Below are 25950 nucleotides of genomic sequence, written 5' to 3'. Positions count from 1 at the left end.
GCCGGCCCGGTGAGGGGGAGAAATCCGAGGAGAATTGAGGAGGAAAGCGCGCGCGCGGGGGAGAGTGTCGCTACTTTCTAACATCAAGGGGTTTTACGGCAGGTTAGGGTGCCTCGATACCCAGCGCCGTTTTCAGGGTGGGGACACCGACATTTTTCGGCGCCATCTTGGTTCTTTCCAATACTTAGGCGCTGGTCGTGCGGCGGTTGCAAATAAACCATCGGGCAGAAAGGGCGGCGGGTGTGCTAAGGGCGATACCGACGCGATTTAAATGCAAATTTTCGGCTCGTTTCAAAAGAGGTCCGGCACTTTTCGCGTGTATCGCAATCTGAAGGTGGCACGATTTGTTTGCGAGGTTACCCTCTTTTTTATTTAAGCATTTCACTAGTAATCGTCCCACAAATATTACAGGAATTGTAGATTTGGATGAAATTTTAAGTTTGAAGCTCTTGTAATAGTAATCTTGCTTCTTATGGTTTTCCCGTCATATTTATGAAACAGACAGACACACAAAGAACTTTAATGAAGGTCCTGAGAAGCTCCGTTGCCCCCTCTCAGGGAGGCGACGAAGCCGCTGGCCACACCCACGTCGGGACGGGGAGACCGAGCTCAGCGCCGCATTGTGAGCTCTTTGGACAGCCCAAAATTGGCGTGACTGGTCGAAGCTCCGAAGAGCAAAGCTCCACTCCTCTGCAGTGCATCGATGCGGGCCCCTCTGTAAAGAGGGGCATCCCCAGAGCAGGGGCGTAGCCAGGGGGGAGGGGGGGGGGGCTGATGGAGCTTCAGCCCCCCCCCCCCCACCCCCCGAATTTTTTTTTTGTGCTGGCATGCACCGCCGACCAAAACAACCACCGGCGCCGGAATCGTTCTGGATTTTGTCTACAATGTCTTTTTCACACTCGAGAAGACATTTTGGCACGAACATTGCCAACTCGGACTGGATTTCGTGGCAACGCCCAAGCAACTGGAGTCACATAACGCAAGGAGCCCCAGCCGAGCACAAATTTTCAAGGGCTTTTCGATAGCGAGCGGGCGCGTTTCAACAACTCGCAGCGGCAGCGGAATCTACGGAGCGTATGGATTTCAATTCCGAAACTTCATGGGTATAAAGTTCTCATAAACTTTTGACGCAAAAGGTGCACTGGCATTTCCAAAGACGTGCTTTAGATTTTTAATTCTGGAACTTATAGGTTTAATGTTCTTATAAACTTGGGCCAACATGCGCGCCCTTGTGTCCAAGCCATTCCAGAAATGGAAGCACGTGCTCGCAATCTTCCACACACACGGAAATGCTGAATATCACCGTGGCTGTCAGCTGGCAGCTGATAATTTTCTCCAAACATTTTCAGGAAGCGCGCCCTATGTGATCGATTAGCTGGACTAGGGCAGGCAAAGTAAAATAAAAGAAAACGGAAGAAAGTTAACGGCCTATTATTGAGGCAGTTCTTTTTTCCGGGCGACAAGGTCTGGCTCTCCGTGGCCATGGGGACAGTGGTCCTACGGATTTAAACAAATCCCCCGCTGAAAATAGAGCGCTTCAGAGCGCTTTTTCGCATGCGAGCCGATTGTGGAGATACCTATCTGAAGAACCATTTGGAAAGTTGCCCCAGTAATGCCTCGTATTTAAGCCCAGATGTACAAAACCAAATTATAGAAATTTGTGATGAAATTATCAAAGAAAGCCTATAGATGCAAAAGTACATGCTGCAGGCTGCTTCGCGATACTTGCTGACGAAACGATGGATATTGCTGCAATCGAACAGCTTACTGTTTGTGCAAAGAGGTGTGTTTTTAGTAGCACCGGAATAGATGCCCTCTCTCATTGCGACGGCAGGTTTTATGTAAATGTGTACAAACTGCTGCAGATTCTAGTCACCCTTCCTGCGACCACTGCCGGCGCAGAGAGAACATTTTCAAACATGAGATTACTAAAAAACTACTTGCGCTCTACAATCTCTGAGGAACGCATGGTTAGGCTGGCGCTTCTATACGCCCACAGTGACGTCGGCATCAACGTGTCCGAAGTCATTGACCGCTTCGCTAAACTTCCCCGCCGAGTGAAGTAATTGTCCTTTAGATAGCGAAGCAGCAAAAATCAATGCAAGCAACAAGCTCTGTTCCTGCAGGTTCATAAACTCGTAATTATGAAAAGCTTTTAAAACTGCAGAAATTTTGGCCGTTTATTCTAACAGTTAGCATCTTCATCAAAATTACGAGGACACCAATAACCAATTTTGACCGACCTTGCTCATTGAAAGCCCGGCCCACGCGGCGTTTCCCAACAAACACACTCGGATATTGGGTAGTTCAACTTGCCGCATCATCTGTGGCTTTCGTTTGCCCTTTTTTTTTTTTTTCCTTTTTACCTACCTGCTTTTATTTCTTTTTTGAACCGAAGCAATACCCTCCTTTAATTTTGGGTGCAGAATATTTGTTGCCGCTCTGCAAGCAGTTAAATTACACATTTTCGTACTGATTTCTGCCTTATTCCTCTATTATTCTGCCCATATGGTGCTGTCGCGACCGCCGCATGGCCCAAGTACATATCACGATTTCTGCGATCATAGTTTTGTTCTTGCCTGGATGGTCTGCCTTTCCATGCGTAAAGTTTACTATCTGTGACTGCGCAACGTGTTTGTTTGTCTTGTTTGACGCATTATATACCGTGACGTTTGCTTAAATACGTAGATTTATTGGAGACTTATACGTATATTTAAACATATACATATACGGTATACAAGCAGTGAACTTTGTTACCAGCGGCACTTTTGTGCCCTTTACTACGTTTTATCTTCGCATTTGTATATTCCCTTCTATCTTCGCATTTCTAATGTATATTTTGCAGATCTCCTGCTTTCTATTTGTACTCACTGTTGCGACTATAATTTCGGTGCAATTACTCACAATACACGACCGGTAACAGCTGCTACTGCGCAATCCATTGCAACGAAGGACAGTGTCATTGAGGTTTTTTTTTTGTTTTCTCTGGCCGTTGCACGTGTAGAAACATGTAAACAAGGTTCTTGAATGACAAAGATTCATCAAAGTAATTGTCCTCAACATTTTCTTTTCATGGCCTTTACGTTTTTCATATCAGCTGCATGCACTGCTTTGCTGGTTTCGAACTGATATAGTTCTAAAGTTCGTGTGATATTTTCTTTACTTAATAAATAGACAAAAAAATGCGGAAGCATTGATATCAATTGTTTCTGCCGCAATTTTTGGGACAAATGAATATATTCTATTATGAAAAAATACATATTTTGCTTGACAGTGCGTTGCGTTTAATAATTAGTTTGCAGCATCTAATATACAATGGCATTGTCAATGCAGTTATTATTCATGTATTTGATCCCTCGACAAATTCGGGGTGGGGGGGGGGAGGAGGCTCACTGCAAGGTGAGCCCCCCCCCCCCCCCCCCCGAACAAAATTTCTGGCTACGCCACTGCCCCAGAGCATGTGGTCTAAAGTACTACGTTGTCCGCAGCTAGGGCAGTCTGGACTAAAGCAGTCTGGATTGATGTAGTGAAATAAATTCAGGTTGGGATATGATCACGTCTGAAGCATGCGTAGTGTGACAGCTTGAGGTCTGGTTAGTGTGCTGTGTGGGGGAGGGTATAGTCTCCTACCGAGGTAGTAGTGTTTTGTAACCTCGTTAAAGGTGGAGAGAGTGTCACGGAACTCGACGAGCCTAGAATCGACGGAGCCTCGACTCGCAGTGGCGTCAGCGCGGAGGGTTAGTTCGCGCGCTCGGACGTGTGCGATGTCATTGAGGTTGGGGAGGGAGTCGAGTTGGGATTCGAGATGTGCCGGGAACTAGGTGATTGTATGTGGCTGGATGACTTTGCCTTCCTCGGCTTCCTCGGCGATGGTACCAGAGGCAAATGCCCGAACCGCCGCCCTCGAGTCAGTAAATATTTCCGCTCTCTCATCGTCGAGAAGTGCCAGAGCGATCGCAGCTTGCTCTGCCCTAGCCGGGGTGCTGTCTCTGATGGAGGCCGCACAAGTCGTGATTAACTGCCGTTGCGACGAAATCCGATGTGTGTCCGTACTGGGCCGCGTCAACGAAAGTGACCGTGTGAGGCGAGGCATTTATCCTCTGGAGCAATGCCACAGCCCTAGCTTTGCGCCTGCTCGCATTGTGTTGTGGATGAACGTTTTTGGGAAAAGGAGCAACCATAATGTTGTCCCGTAGGTGATCCGACATTTCACATGTACGTTCCATCACTACAGTGGAGCCGATTCCTAAGACCGCGATTCTTAAGACCTCCCCGCAGGGGTGCTAGAGAGTCGTGATACTTGAGCAGTTTCCTGAGCTTCGATGATTTCGTTGAGTGTATTATGTACACCTAGTTGAAGAAGGCGGTCCGTGCTGGTGTTTTTTGGTACTCCTATCACTTTTTTGATTCTTTTACGGATAAGCGTGTCCAGCTTGTGCCTTTCAGAAGCGTACCACTTGTGCATTGCAGCCACGTAAACTATGTGTCTCATTAAGAATGCGTGGAATAGCCGTAGGAGATTGTGTTCCTTTAGACCGCTCCTCTTGTTGGAGATTCTATTGATTAATCCAATCATGCACTCCATCTTGGTCGTGATTTTTCTGAGCGTCGTGATGTTGCCTCCAGTAGACTCGATGAACATCCCCAGCACCTTTAGGGTGTCAACCCTAGGAATGCTCGCCCCGCTTTTGGTGTCCAGGGGCTTCCAACCCCTGGGTTTAGGACCTTTGCGGACCGGTCTGTAGAGAAGTAGCTCAGACTTGGTTGTCGAGCATCGTAGGCCTGTGCCATCGAGGAAGGTTTCAATACGGTCGACTGCTTCTTGTAGGCTCGATTCCACTTCCCCTTCGCTGCCGCCGGTGCACCAGATGGTGATGTCATCGGCGTATATCGTGTGGTCAACTCTTTCGATTCCCGACAGGGATACCGACAGTTGTCTGAGGGCTAGGTTGAACAACAAGGGCGATAGCACTGCCCCCTGAGGCGTACCTTTGGGTCCGAGTGAATACCCTTCTGATTTGTGGTCTCCAAGCTTTAACGTGGCTTTGCGGTTCTCCAGGAATGATCTTACGTAACCGTGAAAGGCTTGTCCCTAAGTTAAGATCCGAGATGGATTCCAGAATATGTCGGTGTGATATGTTGTCGAAGGCCCTCTCTAGGTCAAGCCCGAGAATGCCCCGCACGTCTCTCGTTTCTTGGTCTATGATTTGAGACTTGATTAATTTAATTGCATCTTGTGTCGAGAGGCCTGGTCTGAAACCCACCATGTTGTAGGGCAGGAGACCGCTCCGTTCGACGTGCTTAGTAATGCGACTGTGAATTACGTGTTCCGCTACCTTTCCTACGCAGGATGTGAGGGAAATTGGTCTGAGGTTGGACAGGTTTGGAGCTTTGCCGGGCTTCGGAATGAGGATTACCAAAGCCTCTTTCCAACCTCGTGGGACTATGAAACTAGGATAAAAATTAGGCAACGCCGCGTGAGTAGGCCTGCAGCAGTTCAGGTGCCTACTCAAGAAGAAAAATGCTCTGAGAACAGTTTTCAACAGTAAAAACTATTTACTTAAGTAAGCACTAATTAATTCACTCTATAAGCTCTCAGCGAGGTTATCTGGTTAAAATGTGGTTGCCCTACTGCACGCTCGTACCTGCTACAGTCTTGCTAGCATAACACTCAGATGCCTTTTCAGGAGTGTTCCCAGCTAGCACAAAAGCGATAGAAAACTGCTTCCATACCGATTCGCCAAGACTAAATGAACGTCTGAAAGACGCACTAAAAAATCCGTGCAGTCCGTTTAGAAGGTGATAAACGGTCGTATATCGTTGCTAATGTCCGGCGGATATGACTATTGCAAGAAGTTCTAGAATCCTGCTTAAAGTAGTTTCGAAAAATCCTGTCTTGAAATGGGATTTTGTAAGACCATTAGAAGCATTTAAAAAATACAGATTGAATCCTGCTACAATCAGGATTTTGACATCCGTTTTCTTTCACCCTCCCCTCTAGCGCCCCCTCGTCTCCCTCTCCTTCCCTCTCCCCATGCCCCTGCGGCGTTTCGCCGGCCGGCGGCATGCAGGTTTGCGCTTGTGCAATACACGAAACACATACAGCAATAACATTTTTTATTGCAAAAAGTAAACACGACTAGACAAGCTAGCAATCAACATTAAATATGAGTGCCTCCGAGTAACGTCCATTACAGGTATCCACCTTGATAAACCTGGTTTCGAACAGGCTGCTGGGCTGTAGCTCCTTAATTCAGCAGGTCTTCTTACTGCAAAAACATTAGGCATGTGTAAAACGTATGTTAATTGAAGCACACTTTTCTTAGTGAACGTTTAGTTTTTCAATGCATTGGCAATAAGCACTGCAATGTATCTTGGCAATGGGCAGCACTACAATATATTGGTCCAAGCACACAGTTTTCGAGCATTCCACCTTGATTATCATGGTTCTAACATTAACCGATCACAAGTGAAATTCCCTTCTGTTGCCTTGAAGACATACTTTACATCGAACTGAAGGTGTTGCATGTACAATCGCCAACCGGTGTAAGTGTCGGCTATTTTGCTAGCTTTCAGGAGACTGTTGCCTTGACTAGTTGGCGACTGGTAGATGACAGCAGCCTCCTAAACATGTGCGAAGTAGGTGCCCATTAGCATTCAAAGAAAGGAATAGATAATGCATTTCTGATAATGTTGTACGAGAAAAGAGGTAAGTGCGTCTCTGCAAAGGCACAGCTTCAGTGTGACAGCATTGTTACACCACCCCAATTTTATTTGCCACAGATCACATAGCCAATTCAGAAATGGCGCAGGCTTGAGCATATACCTAAACACCAGTCTATCAAACACATCCCATACTTCAAATTGAGCAAATATATTGCGATTCCTTAAAAAATAAAAGACAGCAGACGAGTGCAACCTTGAGTAACAGCGACTATTTGCAGCACGGCTGCTTCAAGCATATACAGTAAGAACTTCAGTTGCTGAAGTTCCATTAAACCATTAAAATGTTGCACGCCTATGACTTGCCTGTTTGAAAACCTCCACACAATAACATTGCCAAGCACTTGTAAAGAATTTTTTTACAAAAACAGTGAGTCATCGACACACAAGGTGGGAACATAAGCCGTAATTTTCCACCCAGTTTCACTAACTTTGACCTTGGTGACTTTTATATTACGCAATGGGTTAAAGGTTAAGCTCGTGCAGTTTATAAATCAATTATTATCTAGAGTGATTGCATATGCAATTTATTGCTTACACCGAAATGAGCCCACACACTAAAACCCACACATGGCGGGCGGCGACGATTTCATCGCCGTTGCACTTTATACGGAATATCACGGCGACGACGACGGCGGCAAAAATGCGCTTATAGTGCCCATACAATTTCTATCGCAATAAAAGAAAAAGAACCGCGGCGTAAATTTCTCTCTCTCAAATGGCAAGGTCGCCGTTACGTCGTCGCGCCGTAAACACGCGTGTTCGAGTCGATGTCTCAACGCTGCGGCTGCGACGCAGAGGGAAGCAACGACGGAGGCCCAGTACGGCCAACGAAACTGCTCACAACCGGCCAACGCTCGCTTCAACGGCAGGAAAAGAAAGGGAGAGGGTTAAGCTGGCGCCGGGCCGGCGGCGGGCGCGCACGGAGACAGTCGAACTTGGGGGAGCTACGAGGGAGTTGAGGAGAGTGAGGGGAGCCAGGGAAGCGACGGGTCACCTCTGCTGCAGCCAAATCCGCTTCCCTGACGCCCTCCTCCCTCACCTTCGACGTGTCCGCGCGCGCCCGGCGCCGCCGTGCTGGCGCCGCCCGCTCCCTACAGCATCGTTTTCTGCGAGCGTTGGCCGACGTGGGCAGTCTCGTGGCCCCTACTCGCCATCTGCTTGCGCGCCGTGATATATAACGACTCCGTTAGTACGTCGTGCAGTGGTGCACGAATACTTCAGAAATAAGTCCTTTTAATTCGAACAAACTTTCGGGCTCCTTCGAGTTCGAATTATCGAGATACGACTGTATATGTGTCACGCTGAAAATTTCATTCGTACGACTTTAGTATGAAATAACAGTTACCTGGGTTCTTAAAGTTCAGGAGTTTCGTGGTGGCCCTTTGGGCGGCGGCGTTTTCGTCTGCCCCTTTCGGCACCTGTAGAGGGTACATGATCGGTGTCTTCACCCTCACGCGCCTTTTCTCTTGCACGTAGGTATGTGCCTGCATAGTAAGTTACAAAAAAACTCTTTATTGTTATGCTGATAAACTCGGAGTATCTACGTTTATAATGTAACAGCAGTGCCTATTACAACTGTATATTGGAATTTTTCTTTTTTTAACAGAATTTTGTTACTGCACAGACTTGCAAAAACAAAACGCCAGTGCGACCTCAAAATTTATTGGTTGCATGACTGAAGCCAAAAAATGTTAGGTATCCTAAAAAAAGATGCTGTAAATAGCTACACTGTCGGCTTATGTTAAAAAAAAAACAAGTCAACAGTGCACTACATACAGGGTGTTTCATTTAACTTTAGCCAAACTTTTAAAATATGCAAGTGCCACGTACCAGGCCAGAACCAAGGTAATGTTGGAGATTCTCAGATTACTTTTTTGCATTCCGCCTAGTTAGATAATTAGTTCTAATTAATTAACTTCTCAATTACTATAGTTAGATGAAAAGTGTCAATGAGAAGATTGTAAAGCAACATGAGAATCCCCTGATACCGCTTTCTGTTTCTCAATATGAGCTACATAAAGTGTTTTTCCAAGTGTGAAAGATGCCTGCCAATACACGCAAACTGCCTCGAGCGGCCAGTCATTCGGCAGTTTTGCGTGTATTCGCGGGCATCTTTCACGCTCGGAAAAACTAACGAGTGATCTCGCACATGAGCGTTGACGGAAGAATTCTGTGGCTACGCGAAGATCGTAGCACGTCTCATCGTTCTGCGCCAAACGGGAATGTCACCGTCATCCTAACAATCAATCGTCAACGAAACGTCACAGAGGTAATTTTAGACAGCTTTGGCAAACCTGAATACGCACACAATAAAAAACGTGCGCTCACGTAAACATGCCTCTTAAACAATCTTAGAGATTCCAGTTAAAATCAAGGCGCTTTCATTGCAAAACTTCATTACCGCCTAAAACTTCCACCTAAAACTCCCGCCTGAAAACCGTAAATAATTAAACACGTCAGGTATCAAAGTGGCAGTGACTACTTACGTGAGCAAAGAAAATGTGGAAGGCAGTCTGGCGCTCCGCAGTTCATGAACGAATACGCGTCAGGAACTTAACGGCTGGTCCTGACAAAAATAACGGTGAATGTAACGGCGGGTTCAAAAGTTACGCAATCTGGAGGGAAGCTGCGCGGGGTCTCAGTCCGCTCGGCTGCTCAGACTGCGTCGGCGCAAGCGATGACGCCGATGAGCCGTCGCGCCACTCCTCGCTTTGTCAGGTAGCCGCTAAGATACGTCGCGGCGCTGCATCCTCTTGCGACACACGCTGCTGCAATGCAGAAAAATACTCAGTGTGGCTTCGTACTCGGTACCTGAAGCACAGAAATGCTAGCTAATTTAAATAGAAAATACAAAATGCGGCTGCTACCATAATGCTAGCGCCACCTTACAAAAATAATTTGATATAACAAAAGTCGAACTTTTAATGCCTCATTCTTGGCACTTTGCGGTAGGTAGGTAGGTTCCTAACTCGCTTTATATTACAAAAAAGTGATGTGCAACCTATAATGGAATCGAACCTCTGCCGTGGGGCACAGCAGCCGGTTCTCTAGCAACTAGACTACGGTCTCTTTTTTTTTCCTTTCGGTCAAAGTAAAACAGGTTAACCAAACAGACAAAACGAAAACTGCGACAAACAATATCAAAACATTTTACAGTTTGAACCGTCAGTCCAACTTGGCTGACATTGTTATTTAAAATTCTCTGAGCGTTGTCAAGGGATCTACCCTCGACAGCCGCTCGCGAACACAGCAATCACGCGTTCTAAATTTTCCTTCAAAGAAACATGGGAATATTCGCCAGGAGGGACATATCGCGTTGAAGTGTATCGAGGACTGTTCAACAATGTCCTCGCGTCGATGACAAAATCAACGTCGAAAGTGGTGCTTATAGTTTCCGGAGAAGTTCAGAAACTGCGACAAGCGGAATTCGGTGACTTGTAACCCATGATGCAAGCCATCCTTGAAATTCCACACATTTACGTGGACAAAGACTTGCCTGATTTTCTGCACATGATGATGCATAGTCCGAAGAACCTCCATTTTCGATGCCCCCGCTCATAGGAGGGTCGTTTTGTGGAACAAAATATTCTCTAGAAATGTCTTGCGTATGTGCTTCAACATTTTCTCCTTTCAAGACAAGGTCACTTTCGTGAAAACTGTCCTTGGATTGAGCACCCTCATGTGGCGAGGATACTTCACTAGAAGCATGGTTACTACTTTCATTAACCTACCATGATACTTATTGGACGGTTCTCGTGGCAACAGGACTGGCAGATATCAGTTCGTCATTAACTCTACGCCTCTTTTGACGGTCTGAAAGGTCAGCGTAACTTTTCTTCTTTATTGTGGACTTCATTATGAGCATAAAGAGCAAGTGGCTGCCCCTTCAGTGCTCACTCACCACAATGCAAACACCCTCGCCTGGGTTGATTGCACTCTCTTCTAACAGGGCAAAGCAAAAACAAAAACCAACGTCCGTTTTTCCCGCCAAAAAGCAGAACAAAGAAAACAACAACAAAAAAATCAATAATTGTAGGCTGCTAGAACAAGCGATTTTAAACGTCTTCTAAAATCCGCCTTATAGCAAGATTTTTCCATCCCAATTGAATCTTTCTCGAAGTTGACTTCTTCAATCTAGATTTTTGACGGTCAAAGCGAAATATCCATGAATAAGAATGATTATATCTCTTTTGTGCTAGCTGGGTTAAGCCATCGAAGATAGATGCGGACATGTGTGGACACAAATCGCTCAAGAATTAGTTTTCCAATCACATCTTTGTGCTGATAACAAGGGTTTTCTGGCAAGGTTACATTACTTCCAATAATTTCCTTCAGTGCTTTCAATGGTTCAGACAGCTCAGATCTTGAGCTTCAGCAAAAGACTTCTAGCACTCTGACATTAAAAACAAAGTCCAGAATTAGTCTGCTTGCATAAATTAAAATTTTCCGCCTTGGACATATTCATTTAGTTGAGTAAGGTTGTGTTCCTGTCCAGGTTCTTCAGCCGCTAGCATGAACATGCACACAGGGCAGTGTTCCACAGCGCGGATAATCGGCTTTAACAAAAAGCCTGCCAAGTTGGCGAGCACATTTTCCTCAAGAGAAGAAACTTCCTTCAAGTCGAGAATGAAGTCGCTTCTCTCATCACTCTCTTCCGACTGTGTGATGCTTTGTGCTTGTTTAATTATTGCTGAGAAAAAAATCGACCATCCATCGCGTATCCAGGAAATGAGTTTACAAGTGCCCCAATACTTCTAGCTACAAAAGAAAATGTGAATTCACAAACGTCTAGAATAAACCTACGCCATTGCAACAAGTCAAACACGGCGATCACACCATACTGCAGCCTTATAATCACTAAAAAGGCACGCCAACATATACAAGCAACTTCTCTGTGAAAATGAAAAGGATTATAAAGGGACATTATTCTTAGCAAAATCATGATCCTCACTCGCATATCTTCGTTGCGCCCGTCGGTACTCAGATGTCACGTTTTCTTGCGCTGCCCTTTTCTTCCTTCGTTCAACGTCGCAGGGGTAACAAAATACACGCGGCTCTTTTGCGGTCGATCCAGTGTATAGAGCGACACAACAGCCCATCATGTTTCGTTAACAAGCACGAACATCACAAGGAACTACACAAAACACTAGCTCTCGCACCGCAACGCCACAAAGATAGCAAATGGAGCGCGCGTCCATTCAGCTCGACAGCCAGCGCGAAAGAACCAACATGGCGCCGAAAAGCCAGAGCGGCGGCGCCGGACGGTTCAAAGGCAGTCCCCACCCTGAAAAGCGGCGCTGGCATCGAGGCACCCTACGGCAGGTGAAATTGTGACTTCGCTTGCCTAATGCGCTTGGGACAGGCGCGCGCGTCGGGGCAATAGCAGACAATTAATAAAATAAAAAAGGTGCTAGGGCCTTCACATTTTAATATAACACGACTTATATTGCCCCTGAAAAAACGTCGTCCCAGCAATGTATTTCTGTTTAAAAGTGAAGCCGACTTTAAGGGGATCGGTGTAAGCTTGGTCTGTGTGAGCTGGCTTTCCCACGCTCTGTGTTGTAGTGGGAAAGCCAGCGTACAACGGGGCCCGATAACGCTATCGCGTTCCACTCTTAAAGGCGAAGCTTAAGCGTCCTCCAATTTTTTTCTTCCCCTAGCCTCTTGTTTATACAAGCGCCCTGTTCGCCCTCTGTAGCTGCGGCCGCATGTTAATGATCGCATGTTAATAGCCGCAGTCCCCGCAGCAATTTACAAATTTCGTTTCATGTTTAACTGGGCACGTCCAGCTGTTTTTATTTGGTGTCCCGCTATGGCGTTCTTCCCTCATCCTGCAAATACGTTCGAGCTTGCATGGGACTGATAAGATTACCTCGACACCGTATCGCGACCCGGTTTGTTTCAGCCCATGAGAGATGTGCAAGTATGGGATAACTCCTGCTCTTTTCTTTTTTCTTTGCCCTTCTGTTTTTTTTTCGCTTTTTTACTGCACGTTAAAGAATCCCAGGTGCTCAAAATTAATCCGTAGCCCTCCACTACGCCGTGCCTCATACTCAGAACTGGTTTTGGCACGTAAAACCCCAGAAAGAAGAAGAAGATACGCAACAACTTTTCGCGAACTGATAAAGTGGCAAACCTTGGGAATCCCGTTGAAAGAAGCCTGTCTAACTGTAATTTTACGCTGTTCGCCACCATGTGTGAATAAGACTTAGTTAAAGCTGCGCTAATGGCGGACGAAGCAGTCGCTCTCTTTACCAGTTTGGAGTGACTAGAAGCGTAATTAAAAACGGGCTTGACTCTGCGCGGTTGGTATTTGCAGAATTTGCAAATACTCGCAATTGCAGAATATTAATAACTAAGAAACGCAACAAGTTACCCTCAGAAAATTTCGGAGACAAATTTCAGAGGCGTATTATATTAAGAAATATGGCGACAGATGCGTCAGTCAACCATCATAAGGAGTTTGAGCCCATGCCAACCCCAATCGTGTCTGGTTTTTACTGCTGGCCTACCAATGCGACTAGTGTCTCTGACTTCGATAACCATCTCATCTCGTGTGTGTTTTGTCAACACTAAATTCCGTTGCTAGTCGGTGCTCGTGTTTGTACTTCTCTTCCTTCGTCCTTTCTTTCCCCACTTGAGTGCTTCGCGCTGCAGGTATTCCACCATGAACTTAAACCAACTCGCCCACATCGCTATTCTTATTGAGCGGAAAGTAGTTTTTTTCTTGATAAAATAGCTTGTAATAATGCGGCCGGGATTAGAATAGAATAGAACTTTATTCCAAGTGCATACACTCCAGGAAGGAGGCCAAAAAGCACAATTCCTGACCAGGGCCCTCCCCCCCCCCCCCCCCCCATGGTACGCATGTCGCACTCAGAGGGACAAACAAAAATAAATACATAAGCAACGTAGCATTTGCGTCAACACTTGTTGGCATGATAACAAAACAAAACGAGAATCAATCCATGGTCACAAAAAAGAAAGGCTGCAAGTCATGTCAGGCATCTGAGGGAGAACAAGAACACCTGACATAGAAGTACCGCAGGTAATTACTCCATCTGAAGCAAAAAACTGAAGAACGGCATTACAGAGGCACTAACTAAAACTTTGGGTAGAAAAACACAGGGTATAAAAATACAAGGTGGGCATAAACAAAATAAGCAGCCTTCTTGATATAGCACATGTGCCCTTCTTAAATACGTCAGGCCACACGAAATACCAAGGGACAAGCCCAATCATGTCATAAATAGTCCTGTCACTTTTCTCTTGAAGATTTTCTGATTGTTGCAGTCATAGCTGAGATGTTTAAACATAATATTTTCATTCAGAAAGGCAACCATAATGGTATAAGGGTTTTGAAGCAATAAATTGTCCTTGCTTTTGGTGCTTTTATTGCGATGTATCGAAGGTTATATGGGCTTTCGGGAGTCTCTGTGGGTGGAAGAAAATGAGGTTCATGATATGTCTCGAGTGCAAGCGGCAAAGTTTAAACTTAAATTATAGAACTAACCTCAAATAATTCCAGTACTGGCCTGTACTTTCTAAGTAGCCTAGGTTAGCAATTCCTCTAATACCTTTCTTTTGCAGGAGAAGCAATGAATTTAAATTTTTCAGTGTTGTGTCGCACCATATCAACAAACAGTTGTAAGGATGAGATTGTATTAGAGTGAAGTACAGTTGTTTTTTAAGCCGTGCTGCTAATAAAAGTCTAAATTTATTTAAGACACACTGATCGCGAAACTTTCTTTCTTACGTGGTCAAGTCCACAACAAGTTCTCATTAAATATAACTCCAAGGCAGCATATCGACTGAGCGCGTTGAATGGTGCTTGCGTTATAAGATATTGTTGGCTCATATATTACTTTATTTTTAGCTTTGAATATTACGTACTTCATCTCCTTAACGTTTATTGCTGCCACGCAGCCACAATTTATCCAACCAATAATTTGCTGTATTTGTTGGTCGAACCGTTATGGCAAAGCAACTTGTCATACAGCTTTTGCATTTCTGGTGGCACAAACTTAAATACTTCCAGTGAGTCGCTTTTGCAGCTTGGACTCTTTTATTGCGATAGCAATTGTATGGGCACTCCAGGTGCATTTTTGCCGTCGTCGTCGCCGTTACGTTCCGTATGAAGTCCAAGGCCATCATCGCCGCGCGCCGCTTGCTGTATATATGTCGAGTGAAAGCGTGCGAGGGGAGCCGATGATCGCGGCTCAATCTCGCCCGCGCAAGGGAGGAAAGCGCGGAGGAAGCGCGCCGTCTTCCGTCGCGCGCCAAGCACCGGGGGCAGGGGAGGGAGGATGGGCGGCATCTTCGTGTTGTGCTGTCGCGCGGAATTTATCTTAAAAGCGAGCTGCGTTATGTGGCAGAGTCTAGGTGCGCCGACGGCTCATACCTCTGTGCGTGCTGTGTTCTCCCCGCTCAGTTTTGCGTTGAAGCGATAGACAGCACGAAGGTCTCTTCGTTCGCTGCTGCCACCGCGCTTCCTCATGCCAGCGTTTTTGACAGCGAGTGTCCGGGGTCATCAAGTGTGATGAGTACATGTTTGCCTGTGCGCGCTGACATCGCCCTTATTAATTTAGTTAGTAAGCGAAAGTTTGCAAGTTTATACGGCCGACAAAATTACCATTCTTACTTGGTATAGCTGTCTATCGCAATCGATGCTTTGCCTTTCAGGCGAGACTGCAACTTTTTCGTTGGGTTCCGGCTCACCTTGGTATAGGTCATTTAGTGGCTTGTAATCGTGTTTCTTTCCTCTTTACTTCCCACTTCGCTGTTTGTCCTCCCTAAAGAGTAGGCAAGCGTTGTGCCCCTCTCAGTGCCAGCAGAAGCAAGATAAGCACGTTCTGCGCAGGTGTTCCGGCCTCGTCCACAGCATCGCCGCTACACACGCTGAAAGCTCGCAGTCAACTCGACGTCACAGAGCCGAACCGACCACGTCAGGGTGGTACGTTCACTCACGCAACTCCAGCAGCGTGACGACGACTTGGATCGCAGAGCCGGCCAGGTGAAGCTGCCGCCGCAGGCCTGGACAGCACGGCACAGCGCTCAAGTGCGGGTCGACCGCGGTGGTGACAACGAGAGCATTCTGCACAGCTTCTCCCGTAAGTAGATCTTTGCCATTAATGCGATTTTTTCGGACACTTGAAACACTTTTAGTTGTGCCGGTATCTGTCTAACCTCTTTCACGGCGCCTACTGATCACCAGCAGAATCTTGGTTTGAGCTAGTCTTCGCCGCAGGAAACGCAAGCTAAACGTGGACACAAGCGTGGAATCTGTCCGCGTTTAGCTTGCGCTGCCGGATTTCCTCGGCCGCACTTGACACGGCGCGGCGTTCATTGCGCCACTGATAACGCGGGCTTTTCCAGCTAACACAAAAATGCAATGTTAGCGCCTCAAATATATACCACCTGTGCGTCGTAGTTCATTTGGAGATACCTTAAATCTGCAGCACCAGCCGCACAAAAACGGCTGCGCTTTGGAGGCGGCGTTTTGCGAAGCTTTCTTTGCGGCGTCCGAAGATGACGTTGTGACGTGTGGGTGTATTAGTGGGATTTCAGCCTACATCCTCCGCTACACGTTGGAAATGAAGTTGTCTTCAGCAGTGTCCCTGTACAATGGTCATCGCATTAGCGTCGACAGTTATCATGACCTGGGTTCGGTCGTGATGCTTGTTTTCGACAGCCCCAGTCCACGTCAATTAGGCAATTGGCCAATAAATCATCAAGGCTGCCAGGGACTCGACCCCACGTGCAACGAGTGGGAGAGACTCCGGGGAAGCGTTGTCCGCTTCCTCGGGGTTTGGAATGGCTGGATCGATTTCTCGCCCGTCAGCACGATGAAGCTGTCGCTCAAGTAAAAATTGACAGTGTTAAGTATTTACTTATTTATTTATTTAGGTATATGTGTATATTTTATTTGAAATACTTCCAAGCATTACCGAAAGGAGTGGTTATTAGATACAATAGTGGACAGAAAATACAACTTTAAGGCATTTTTTGGAGCTTTGAAGTTAGTGTCGGTAATGAAAGTGACGGAGGCAGGGAGGTGGTTCTATTCAGAGCTGTTTTTAGGGATGAAAGAGTCATTATGCAAGTTCATAGGAAGCGAACAGACACCAAGGATAACATAGGGGCAAAAAACTTGTACTCACTAATTGAAATAAAGAAATGAAAAATAATGGAAATTAAAGTGGATGAAAAAACAACTTGCTGCAGGTCGGGAACGATCCCACGTCTCCGCATTACGCGTGCGATGCTCTTACCATTGAGCTACCGCGCGCTCTTTTCCATCCACTTTCTGCGGTATTTATGTTTTACTGCTAGAACCCAGGGGAGTGTTAGTCAGCACCACCACTCACAAACCTTGGCGGCGGGTGTGGAAACATCCTTTCTGCCGCAGGCGTCACGAGTACGTGATCTTATTGGGTGATGGCAACTGGTCAATAAACCGAAAAAGGCTAGTACGACAAGATAGGACACCAATCTTAAGTTTGTCATCCATACGCGATGTATGTGATTAAATGTTTGTGAAGAAAGGTAGAGGTGAGTTTTGAAAAGTAACAGCGCTAAATGGACAAGGAATTAGCCAAAGAAGAGCACGACACTGGCGCTGACTCACAATTGAAGTCTATATCGAGGAAATTCACAATTATAAACACAGGCCGACAACCTAAGCGACTGCACATGCGCAGCAGGAGCCATCCTGGTGACGTGTCGAACCGCACGTGGAATAAACCAGTGCGTCTAACAAAAGCCAAAAACAATAAGACAATACAAGACTTTCCTTATCAAACTTAACAATCTACCATGATACACTTTCATGTAAATATCTCAACTATTTTTTGCTAAGAGCGACAGACGACTTGCTAACACATCTTTCCCTTTCCTATCAATATGAAGGCATCCATAAGCTCCCTTGTGGTTTGATCCTTATGCCACAACAAACAATAATTTTTTTTTCGCTATCGGTCGGCACCCACACTCTCTACAATGCAAAGACAAGTGCAAAACCCCCGTACGTTATAATGGTGACAAGTGCTTCCTTTAATCTAATGTTCACACAGCGACCGGTCTGGCCCACATAAACCTTCCCGCGTGACAGTGGTATCTGTACACGACAGCAGATCTGCATCGCACATATTTATTTCTTAAATTCTCGGAACAAAAACTACATTCCCTACCATGGTCCGACAATTTTTATGCAAACGGGAACACATCGTGGCCAGTTTGTTGGGGGCGGACAAGACCACATACCTACTAGCCACGCATTCTTCAAACAATGCGAAAACTTGTGCAAATATGGCATCACAACCCTCTTTTCTCATTGCACGCGGGATCTTTGATTTATTCTTTACCCGCTTAATCAATTATTACAGGGCCTCAGGATCCGGTAACCCGCGTTCGTAATCTCTGAATCAGGCTAAGGAAGCTCTCTCTCAACGAATGATTGCATGTCTTCTGTAGCACCGCGCGCAGCGCAGCGTAAATAATAGCAGTTTTTACTGTTTTAGAGTGACCTGAGGAAAAGTTTAAAAGCGCCTCACAGAACGAGGCTTATGTAACCGACACAAATGGCCCTCCCGAAACCTCATATACATGATTTGAAGCTCACGTTCGGCAGGCAACTCAAAGGCGAATTTTAAACCTTTACCGCATTCCTTGAAAATATTTAAAATATCGGCTACCTTACTATTTAGATTATTTCTTTCCGTGATGATCAAGAAATCATCAACGTACCTAAAGACACTAAAGACGAAACTTGCTAAATTTCTAGCAATACAATTATCAACTCGACTAAGAAAAATATGGCTTAAGGCTGGGGCCACCCTCGACCCTATGCAAATTCCCGACTTCCGTAACAACGTGCTCCCTTTTCATTCATCAAACATAGAGCGCATAAAATGACAATTCAAAAAATCGAAGCATATAAGTTGGGGAAAAATTGTCCATTAATCATTAGCGCATTTGGCAGTCCTCATCTGTGGCGATGTCTGGGCACTTGAAACCAGGGAGTCTAGAGTCACTTCATCTTTGCAAGAAATGTTCATTCATAGCTTCATGTCGGGTCTTGACAGTATAAAGAAGAACTCGACATCACGAATAACCAGCGCTTCTAGTGCGAAGTCCTTCCCCAGCCAAGTGAATATTAACTCTTGTTCATCTGTGCAGTGTTCGAGACGATCCATCGTAGCTCTTAACCATAACCACTTTACCTTGTCGCATGTCATCTGCCTTCACCGTGGTTCGATTAGTCAGACTCACTGAAGCTCCTGTGTCGATTAGGGCACTTACTTCTTTTCCGTTAATAAGCAGTGCCGTTTGCAAAACGTTTGATCGAATCAATTGAGTAGACGTTTTGGTTGCACGGGTGGGACTGTGCACCCACCTTTATTCGTTTCTTGCCTCCTTGACGTTGCTAGGGGAATATTCGATGTCAGTGGATGCTGTCCTCGCTGTCGCTGTATTATCCGGATGAACTCTGGCTGGATGGATCCAATTATGCTGTGCAACGGGACCAGGGGCTTCATGAAAAACGTCCTTAAGGCACCCCAGTGGGTCTTCAACTGTCTTGGGCGACCTTATTTGCACTTGCCTTTGGCATTCCTTTGTCATACCGCGGATGACTAACGGCACAATGGACGACTCAGACAAATTATAGATATGCTAACAGTAACAGCCATCTCCTCTCGTAGAAATAGTCAATTAGTGAACTTGAGCGTTGTTTGAAAAATATAGCTTTGTCCCATCGGTCGACCGGATTTTGATCAAAAGCCTAGATAAATCTCCAGTGATCCCAGGCGTCGTCCTGTTGGTCTGTTATACGGAGCTCATACCATTTCTTGGCATTGTGTAAAGAAACACCCTCATATTTGTCACTTTATCCTGTGACGTCACCCAGTAGTTCTTTTCACAAGCGTATTCAGAGAACTTCAGCCAAGTGGTTGCCGACTCGGTCGTCCCATCGAACATGTCCGGCTTCACTAATTCAGCTTTGAGACCATTGTTAGCACGCAGTCTCTCAGTTAGCATAGCAAGCAATTGTTGCTCAATTTGAGACGCCTGCACTTTGAACATCTCCTCCATAAGCATAGCAATGTCCTGGCTATTGTCATTTCGAAAGGCCCTGCTACATGATAACTGTCTGAAGTGCTTTTCAGTAGTCGCACATTTTGATATTGATCTTCCACATACCTCGGCTGACGAGATCCGCCTCGGTGACTTTAGCCTTGCTTGCGATGAACTGGAGCAGGCTCGGTGACGTCACTGTCTCCTGGACTTCGACTTGTTCTTCGTCTTCGGCTTGGTATGACGTGACGTACGGTTTGTCCCGCTGTAATATTACCAACTAGTACTCTATCCACTCTGTCGGCCATATGTAAAATAAAGGATCCGAGATTGATCAACTTTTTACTCTTTTCATTCGATTTTCTTCTTCTTCGTCTCTCTCTTCACTTCCCCTCTTCTTTTGACCGGGACACTTTGGATTTTAGAGGCATGCGTAAATGATTTCATAACGTTATCGCACAGAAGGATGAAGATGATTTACCGTAATTAGTAGAACCTTATGTGGAAAAAAATATTGTTTGCAGCAAACCTGGTACAATCAATGAAATTACTAGTAAGTTGATTTGTTATTTGTTTATACAACAAAATTAGACTAAACCGAAACAAGTTATTAATATTCAAGATGTTGCTGCAGCGAAGAAGGGCAGTGGCGCTGCCATCGCGAGACCAATGAAAAATAATCCGAATAACTTTATTTTGTAAACTCTAAAGAGATGAAAGATAATACAAATAAGTATTCCCGCATGATACGATGTCATAACTGATATCTAAGTATGCATGAAAGCTACGGAAAAAATTCAGAGCCCTTCCACTACTGTGAAGACGGGGTCCAGCGATGCTGTGACTATGGTGGGTCTGCTGCAGTAAATATTGCTATAGTGAATCTATATATATCATTATTGATTACAGTGAGCATGTCCGTCAAATAGCAAGGACGCCGGCGTCTTGTTTTTCCTCGGCACGATGGACAAGAAAGCGTTTGTTGCGCCAAGTCCGCCCCATCGTCATAGACTAGCATATGAGCCACAGCGTTCATAGCCGCGGCACACTGCACGGCAGCGTCAGGATTCTTCGATATCTCTCCCGCTCCTGCTCTCGGTGGCTCATACCCACACATCCAACGCGGGTATAAGCCAAACCTGATTTCTTTCTTACCTTCCTTCTTCCTTTCTTTCTCTAGCAGCTCTTCCTTTCTATATTTCTTTCCTTCATTCCTTCCATCCTTCTTTCTTTCTTGTCCCCGGATCACACCCGCATATCCAATGCGAGTATGCACCACACGTGATTTTATTATCATTAATTGTTACGTAACTGACAAGCATGTGATGTTATTATTGTCATGACCTATCAGTCATGTTAGTCATCCATTTTGAGACCTGTGCTAAGGCACAACTGGCGGCAAACCACCGTGCACATGGAGCCGAAATGATGATGATAGTTTTTTTCTACACGCGGACACGATCCTGGGTAAACTAGCCCTTAACAGCTTCGCTGTAAAAGGGTAGGATGAGAAAAATATGAGCGCGCTTTAAGCAATGAACGAATGCCGAATGCTGCCATCTTTATGTGAGCAGCATTACTAATGAGACTAGCATTGAGGTGAACGCCAAGAATGATGCACTATTGCTGACGCTAATGAAATGCGAGTCAGTTGTTATGCCTGGTAATGAAGTTAACTTACGTTGAGGTGATCTATATACCAGAAATTTTGAGATTTATTTGGATTAATAAGTAAATAATTTTCGCGGCGCCACTTGGACACGCTACAAAGAACATTTAATTTAGTAGTGACAGCATTAATAGATGTGTCAGCAAAGGAAAGAGTCTTATCGTCGGCCTATAAAACGCAGTGAGCCATGCGATAGCCATGAGCCATGTGCCTGACAGTATTGTCAGGCAGATCATTGATGCAAAGTAAAAAAAAAAAGGGAATGGACCAAGTAATGAGCCTTCAGGCACCTCTTGGTTAATTGTTTAGTAGCGGAGAAAGCCTGACTGTGTGCTTTCTGTTCAGCAGGTAACCTTTTAAAAACTTCAGGGCTGGACCTGAAATACCATATTCTTCGAGTTTGTTACACAAGACGAGATGATGAATGGCGTCAAATGGTTTCATGAAGTAAAAAAAAAAACGAACTTGAATCAATAGAGCGTTTGACATGGTCATTTAGGGAGAGCATAGCAAGGTTAGTGGAACTTTCCGCTCGAAATCCAAATTGGCATGGCTTCAGTAAATTAAATTTTAGCAAGTATTTGTTTAGGTGTTTAATATATAGAGTTTAACGCATCTCTGATATGGTTTGAAAAGATGCTTTGCGAACAAATATTAAAAAGCACGCGGGCCAGCCCTTATTAAAATGCATTGGACAATGCTGAAAAGTAGTGAAATCTTTTGGTGGTATAGAGTAACTACTCTCTGCGCAAATGATTATGGCAAGGAAACAAGGACACGTGCACCTTGCATCCTGGGTCATGATTTCCCCGACAGTTGGGAACACTTGTTAGGCATGGCACTTGTTAGGCACACCATTATTGAAATTCGGGCACTTTTTAAATCATGTTGCGAGACGGGAAGGGACGCGATTTTGTAAAGCATGATAAATGGCACAAACTTGATCCACCTTCACGCGGCAAGCTACTGCAGGCACGTTGCATGTTCCAACGCGCACAGCATTCAACAAAAACTACACTGTGCGCCGTGTTTGACGAGTCACGACAATTTAGCCGAGATCGCGATAATACGCAAACACATTACTCGCGTGCCCCCAGTACCATGAACAAGCATGACGGCAAAGAGAGATGCGTTCCTTTGATCACCTCCAGTTGATATGTAGGGTCGCCTTGTATCTGCACAAAATGCGTAATATGAGAAATTAAGACATCCAAACGTTATTAGAGAGTAAATGTAGATGATTGGTAGCTTTACGAGCGATAAGGAACAATTGAACAAAAAAAAGCAATCACGCCCCATTCCACTGCTGCGAAGGTGGATTACCAACGAAGCGGCTCAGTACACAAGTGACACAGAGCTTCGATCAAAGGTATGAGCAAATGTTAACCCTAGGATGCTCGCCCCGCTTTTGGGTGTCCGAGGCTTCAACCCCTGGGTTTAGGACCTTTGCGGACCGGTCTGTAGAGAAGTAGCTCAGACTTGGTTGTCGAGCATCGTAGGCCTGTGCCATCGAGGAAGGTTTCAATACGGTCGACTGCTTCTTGTAGGCTCGATTCCACTTCCCCTTCGCTGCCGCCGGTGCACCATGTGATGTCATCGGCGTATATCGTGTGGTGAACTCTTTCGATTCCCGACAGGGATACCGACAGTTGTCTGAGGGCTAGGTTGAACAACAAGGGCGATAGCACTGCCCCTGAGGCGTACCTTTGGGTCCGAGTGAATACCTTTCTGATTTGTGGTCTCCAAGCTTTAACGTGGCTTTGCGGTTCTCCAGGAATGATCTTACGTAACCGTGAAAGGCTTGTCCCTAAGTTAAGATCCGAGATGGATTCCAGAATATGTCGGTGTGATATGTTGTCGAAGGCCCTCTCTAGGTCAAGCCCGAGAATGCCCCGCACGTCTCTCGTTTCTTGGTCTATGATTTGAGACTTGATTAATTTAATTGCATCTTGTGTCGAGAGGCCTGGTCTGAAACCCACCATGTTGTAGGGCAGGAGACCGCTCCGTTCGACGTGCTTAGTAATGCGACTGTGAATTACGTGTTCCGCTACCTTTCCTACGCAGGATGTGAGGGAAATTGGTCTGAGGTTGGACAGGTTTGGAGCTTTGCCGGGCTCGGAATGAGGATTACCAAAGCCTCTTTCCAACCTCGTGGGACTATGAAACTAGGATAAAAATTAGGCAACGCCGCGTGAGTAGGCCTGCAGCAGTTCAGGTGCCTACTCAAGAAGAAAAATGCTCTGAGAACAGTTTTCAACAGTAAAATCTATTTACTTAAGTAAGCACTAATTAATTCACTCTATAAGCTCTCAGCGAGGTTATCTGGTTAAAATGTGGTTGCCCTACTGCACGCTCGTACCTGCTACAGTCTTGCTAGCATAACACTCAGATGCCTTTTCAGGAGTGTTCCCAGCTAGCACAAAAGCGATAGAAAACTGCTTCCATACCGATTCGCCAAGACTAAATGAACGTCTGAAAGACGCACTAAAAAATCCGTGCAGTCCGTTTAGAAGGTGATAAACGGTCGTATATCGTTGCTAATGTCCGGCGGATATGACTATTGCAAGAAGTTCTAGAATCCTGCTTAAAGTAGTTTCGAAAAATCCTGTCTTGAAATGGGATTTTGTAAGACCATTAGAAGCATTTAAAAAATACAGATTGAATCCTGCTACAATCAGGATTTTGACATCCGTTTTCTTTCACCCTCCCCTCTAGCGCCCCCCTCGTCTCCCTCTCCTTCCCTCTCCCCATGCCCCTGCGGCGTTTCGCCGGCCGGCGGCATGCAGGTTTGCGCTTGTGCAATACACGAAACACATACAGCAATAACATTTTTTATTGCAAAAAGTAAACACGACTAGACAAGCTAGCAATCAACATTAAATATGAGTGCCTCCGAGTAACGTCCATTACAGGTATCCACCTTGATAAACCTGGTTTCGAACAGGCTGCTGGGCTGTAGCTCCTTAATTCAGCAGGTCTTCTTACTGCAAAAACATTAGGCATGTGTAAAACGTATGTTAATTGAAGCACACTTTTCTTAGTGAACGTTTAGTTTTTCAATGCATTGGCAATAAGCACTGCAATGTATCTTGGCAATGGGCAGCACTACAATATATTGGTCCAAGCACACAGTTTTCGAGCATTCCACCTTGATTATCATGGTTCTAACATTAACCGATCACAAGTGAAATTCCCTTCTGTTGCCTTGAAGACATACTTTACATCGAACTGAAGGTGTTGCATGTACAATCGCCAACCGGTGTAAGTGTCGGCTATTTTGCTAGCTTTCAGGAGACTGTTGCCTTGACTAGTTGGCGACTGGTAGATGACAGCAGCCTCCTAAACATGTGCGAAGTAGGTGCCCATTAGCATTCAAAGAAAGGAATAGATAATGCATTTCTGATAATGTTGTACGAGAAAAGAGGTAAGTGCGTCTCTGCAAAGGCACAGCTTCAGTGTGACAGCATTGTTACACCACCCCAATTTTATTTGCCACAGATCACATAGCCAATTCAGAAATGGCGCAGGCTTGACCATATACCTAAACACCAGTCTATCAAACACATCCCATACTTCAAATTGAGCAAATATATTGCGATTCCTTAAAAATAAAAGACAGCAGACGAGTGCAACCTTGAGTAAAAGCGACTATTTGCAGCACGGCTGCTTCAAGCATATACAGTAAGAACTTCAGTTGCTGAAGTTCCATTAAACCATTAAAATGTTGCACGCCTATGACTTGCCTGTTTGAAAACCTCCACACAATAACATTGCCAAGCACTTGTAAAGAATTTTTTTACAAAAACAGTGAGTCATCGACACACAAGGTGGGAACATAAGCCGTAATTTTCCACCCAGTTTCACTAACTTTGACCTTGGTGACTTTTATATTACGCAATGGGTTAAAGGTTAAGCTCGTGCAGTTTATAAATCAATTATTATCTAGAGTGATTGCATATGCAATTTATTGCTTACACCGAAATGAGCCCACACACTAAAACCCACACATGGCGGGCGGCGACGATTTCATCGCCGTTGCACTTTATACGGAATATCACGGCGACGACGACGGCGGCAAAAATGCGCTTATAGTGCCCATACAATTTCTATCGCAATAAAAGAAAAAGAACCGCGGCGTAAATTTCTCTCTCTCAAATGGCAAGGTCGCCGTTACGTCGTCGCGCCGTAAACACGCGTGTTCGAGTCGATGTCTCAACGCTGCGGCTGCGACGCAGAGGGAAGCAACGACGGAGGCCCAGTACGGCCAACGAAACTGCTCACAACCGGCCAACGCTCGCTTCAACGGCAGGAAAAGAAAGGGAGAGGGTTAAGCTGGCGCCGGGCCGGCGGCGGGCGCGCACGGAGACAGTCGAACTTGGGGGAGCTACGAGGGAGTTGAGGAGAGTGAGGGGAGCCAGGGAAGCGACGGGTCACCTCTGCTGCAGCCAAATCCGCTTCCCTGACGCCCTCCTCCCTCACCT

The 25950-nt window shown here is 45.6% G+C and overlaps 1 protein-coding gene across 1 annotated transcript in view; it reads left to right on the top strand.

The window, feature by feature from the left end:
* The first annotated feature begins 11955 nt into the window (after window positions 1-11955).
* LOC119433844 (uncharacterized) overlaps window positions 11956-25950 on the top strand; it is a 53093-nt gene continuing 39098 nt past the window's right edge. Inside the window, exons 1-2 of the mRNA XM_049659063.1 lie at window positions 11956-12048; window positions 15707-15836. Coding sequence (XP_049515020.1) covers window positions 11956-12048; window positions 15707-15836 — 223 coding nt within the window. The remainder of the gene's footprint in view (window positions 12049-15706; window positions 15837-25950) is intronic.

This window comes from Dermacentor silvarum, chromosome 11 (assembly GCF_013339745.2).
Source record: "Dermacentor silvarum isolate Dsil-2018 chromosome 11, BIME_Dsil_1.4, whole genome shotgun sequence".
NCBI lineage: Eukaryota > Metazoa > Arthropoda > Arachnida > Ixodida > Ixodidae > Dermacentor > Dermacentor silvarum.
Note: the sequence above shows the minus strand (reverse complement) of the source record. Positions and strands in the feature narration are given on the sequence as shown.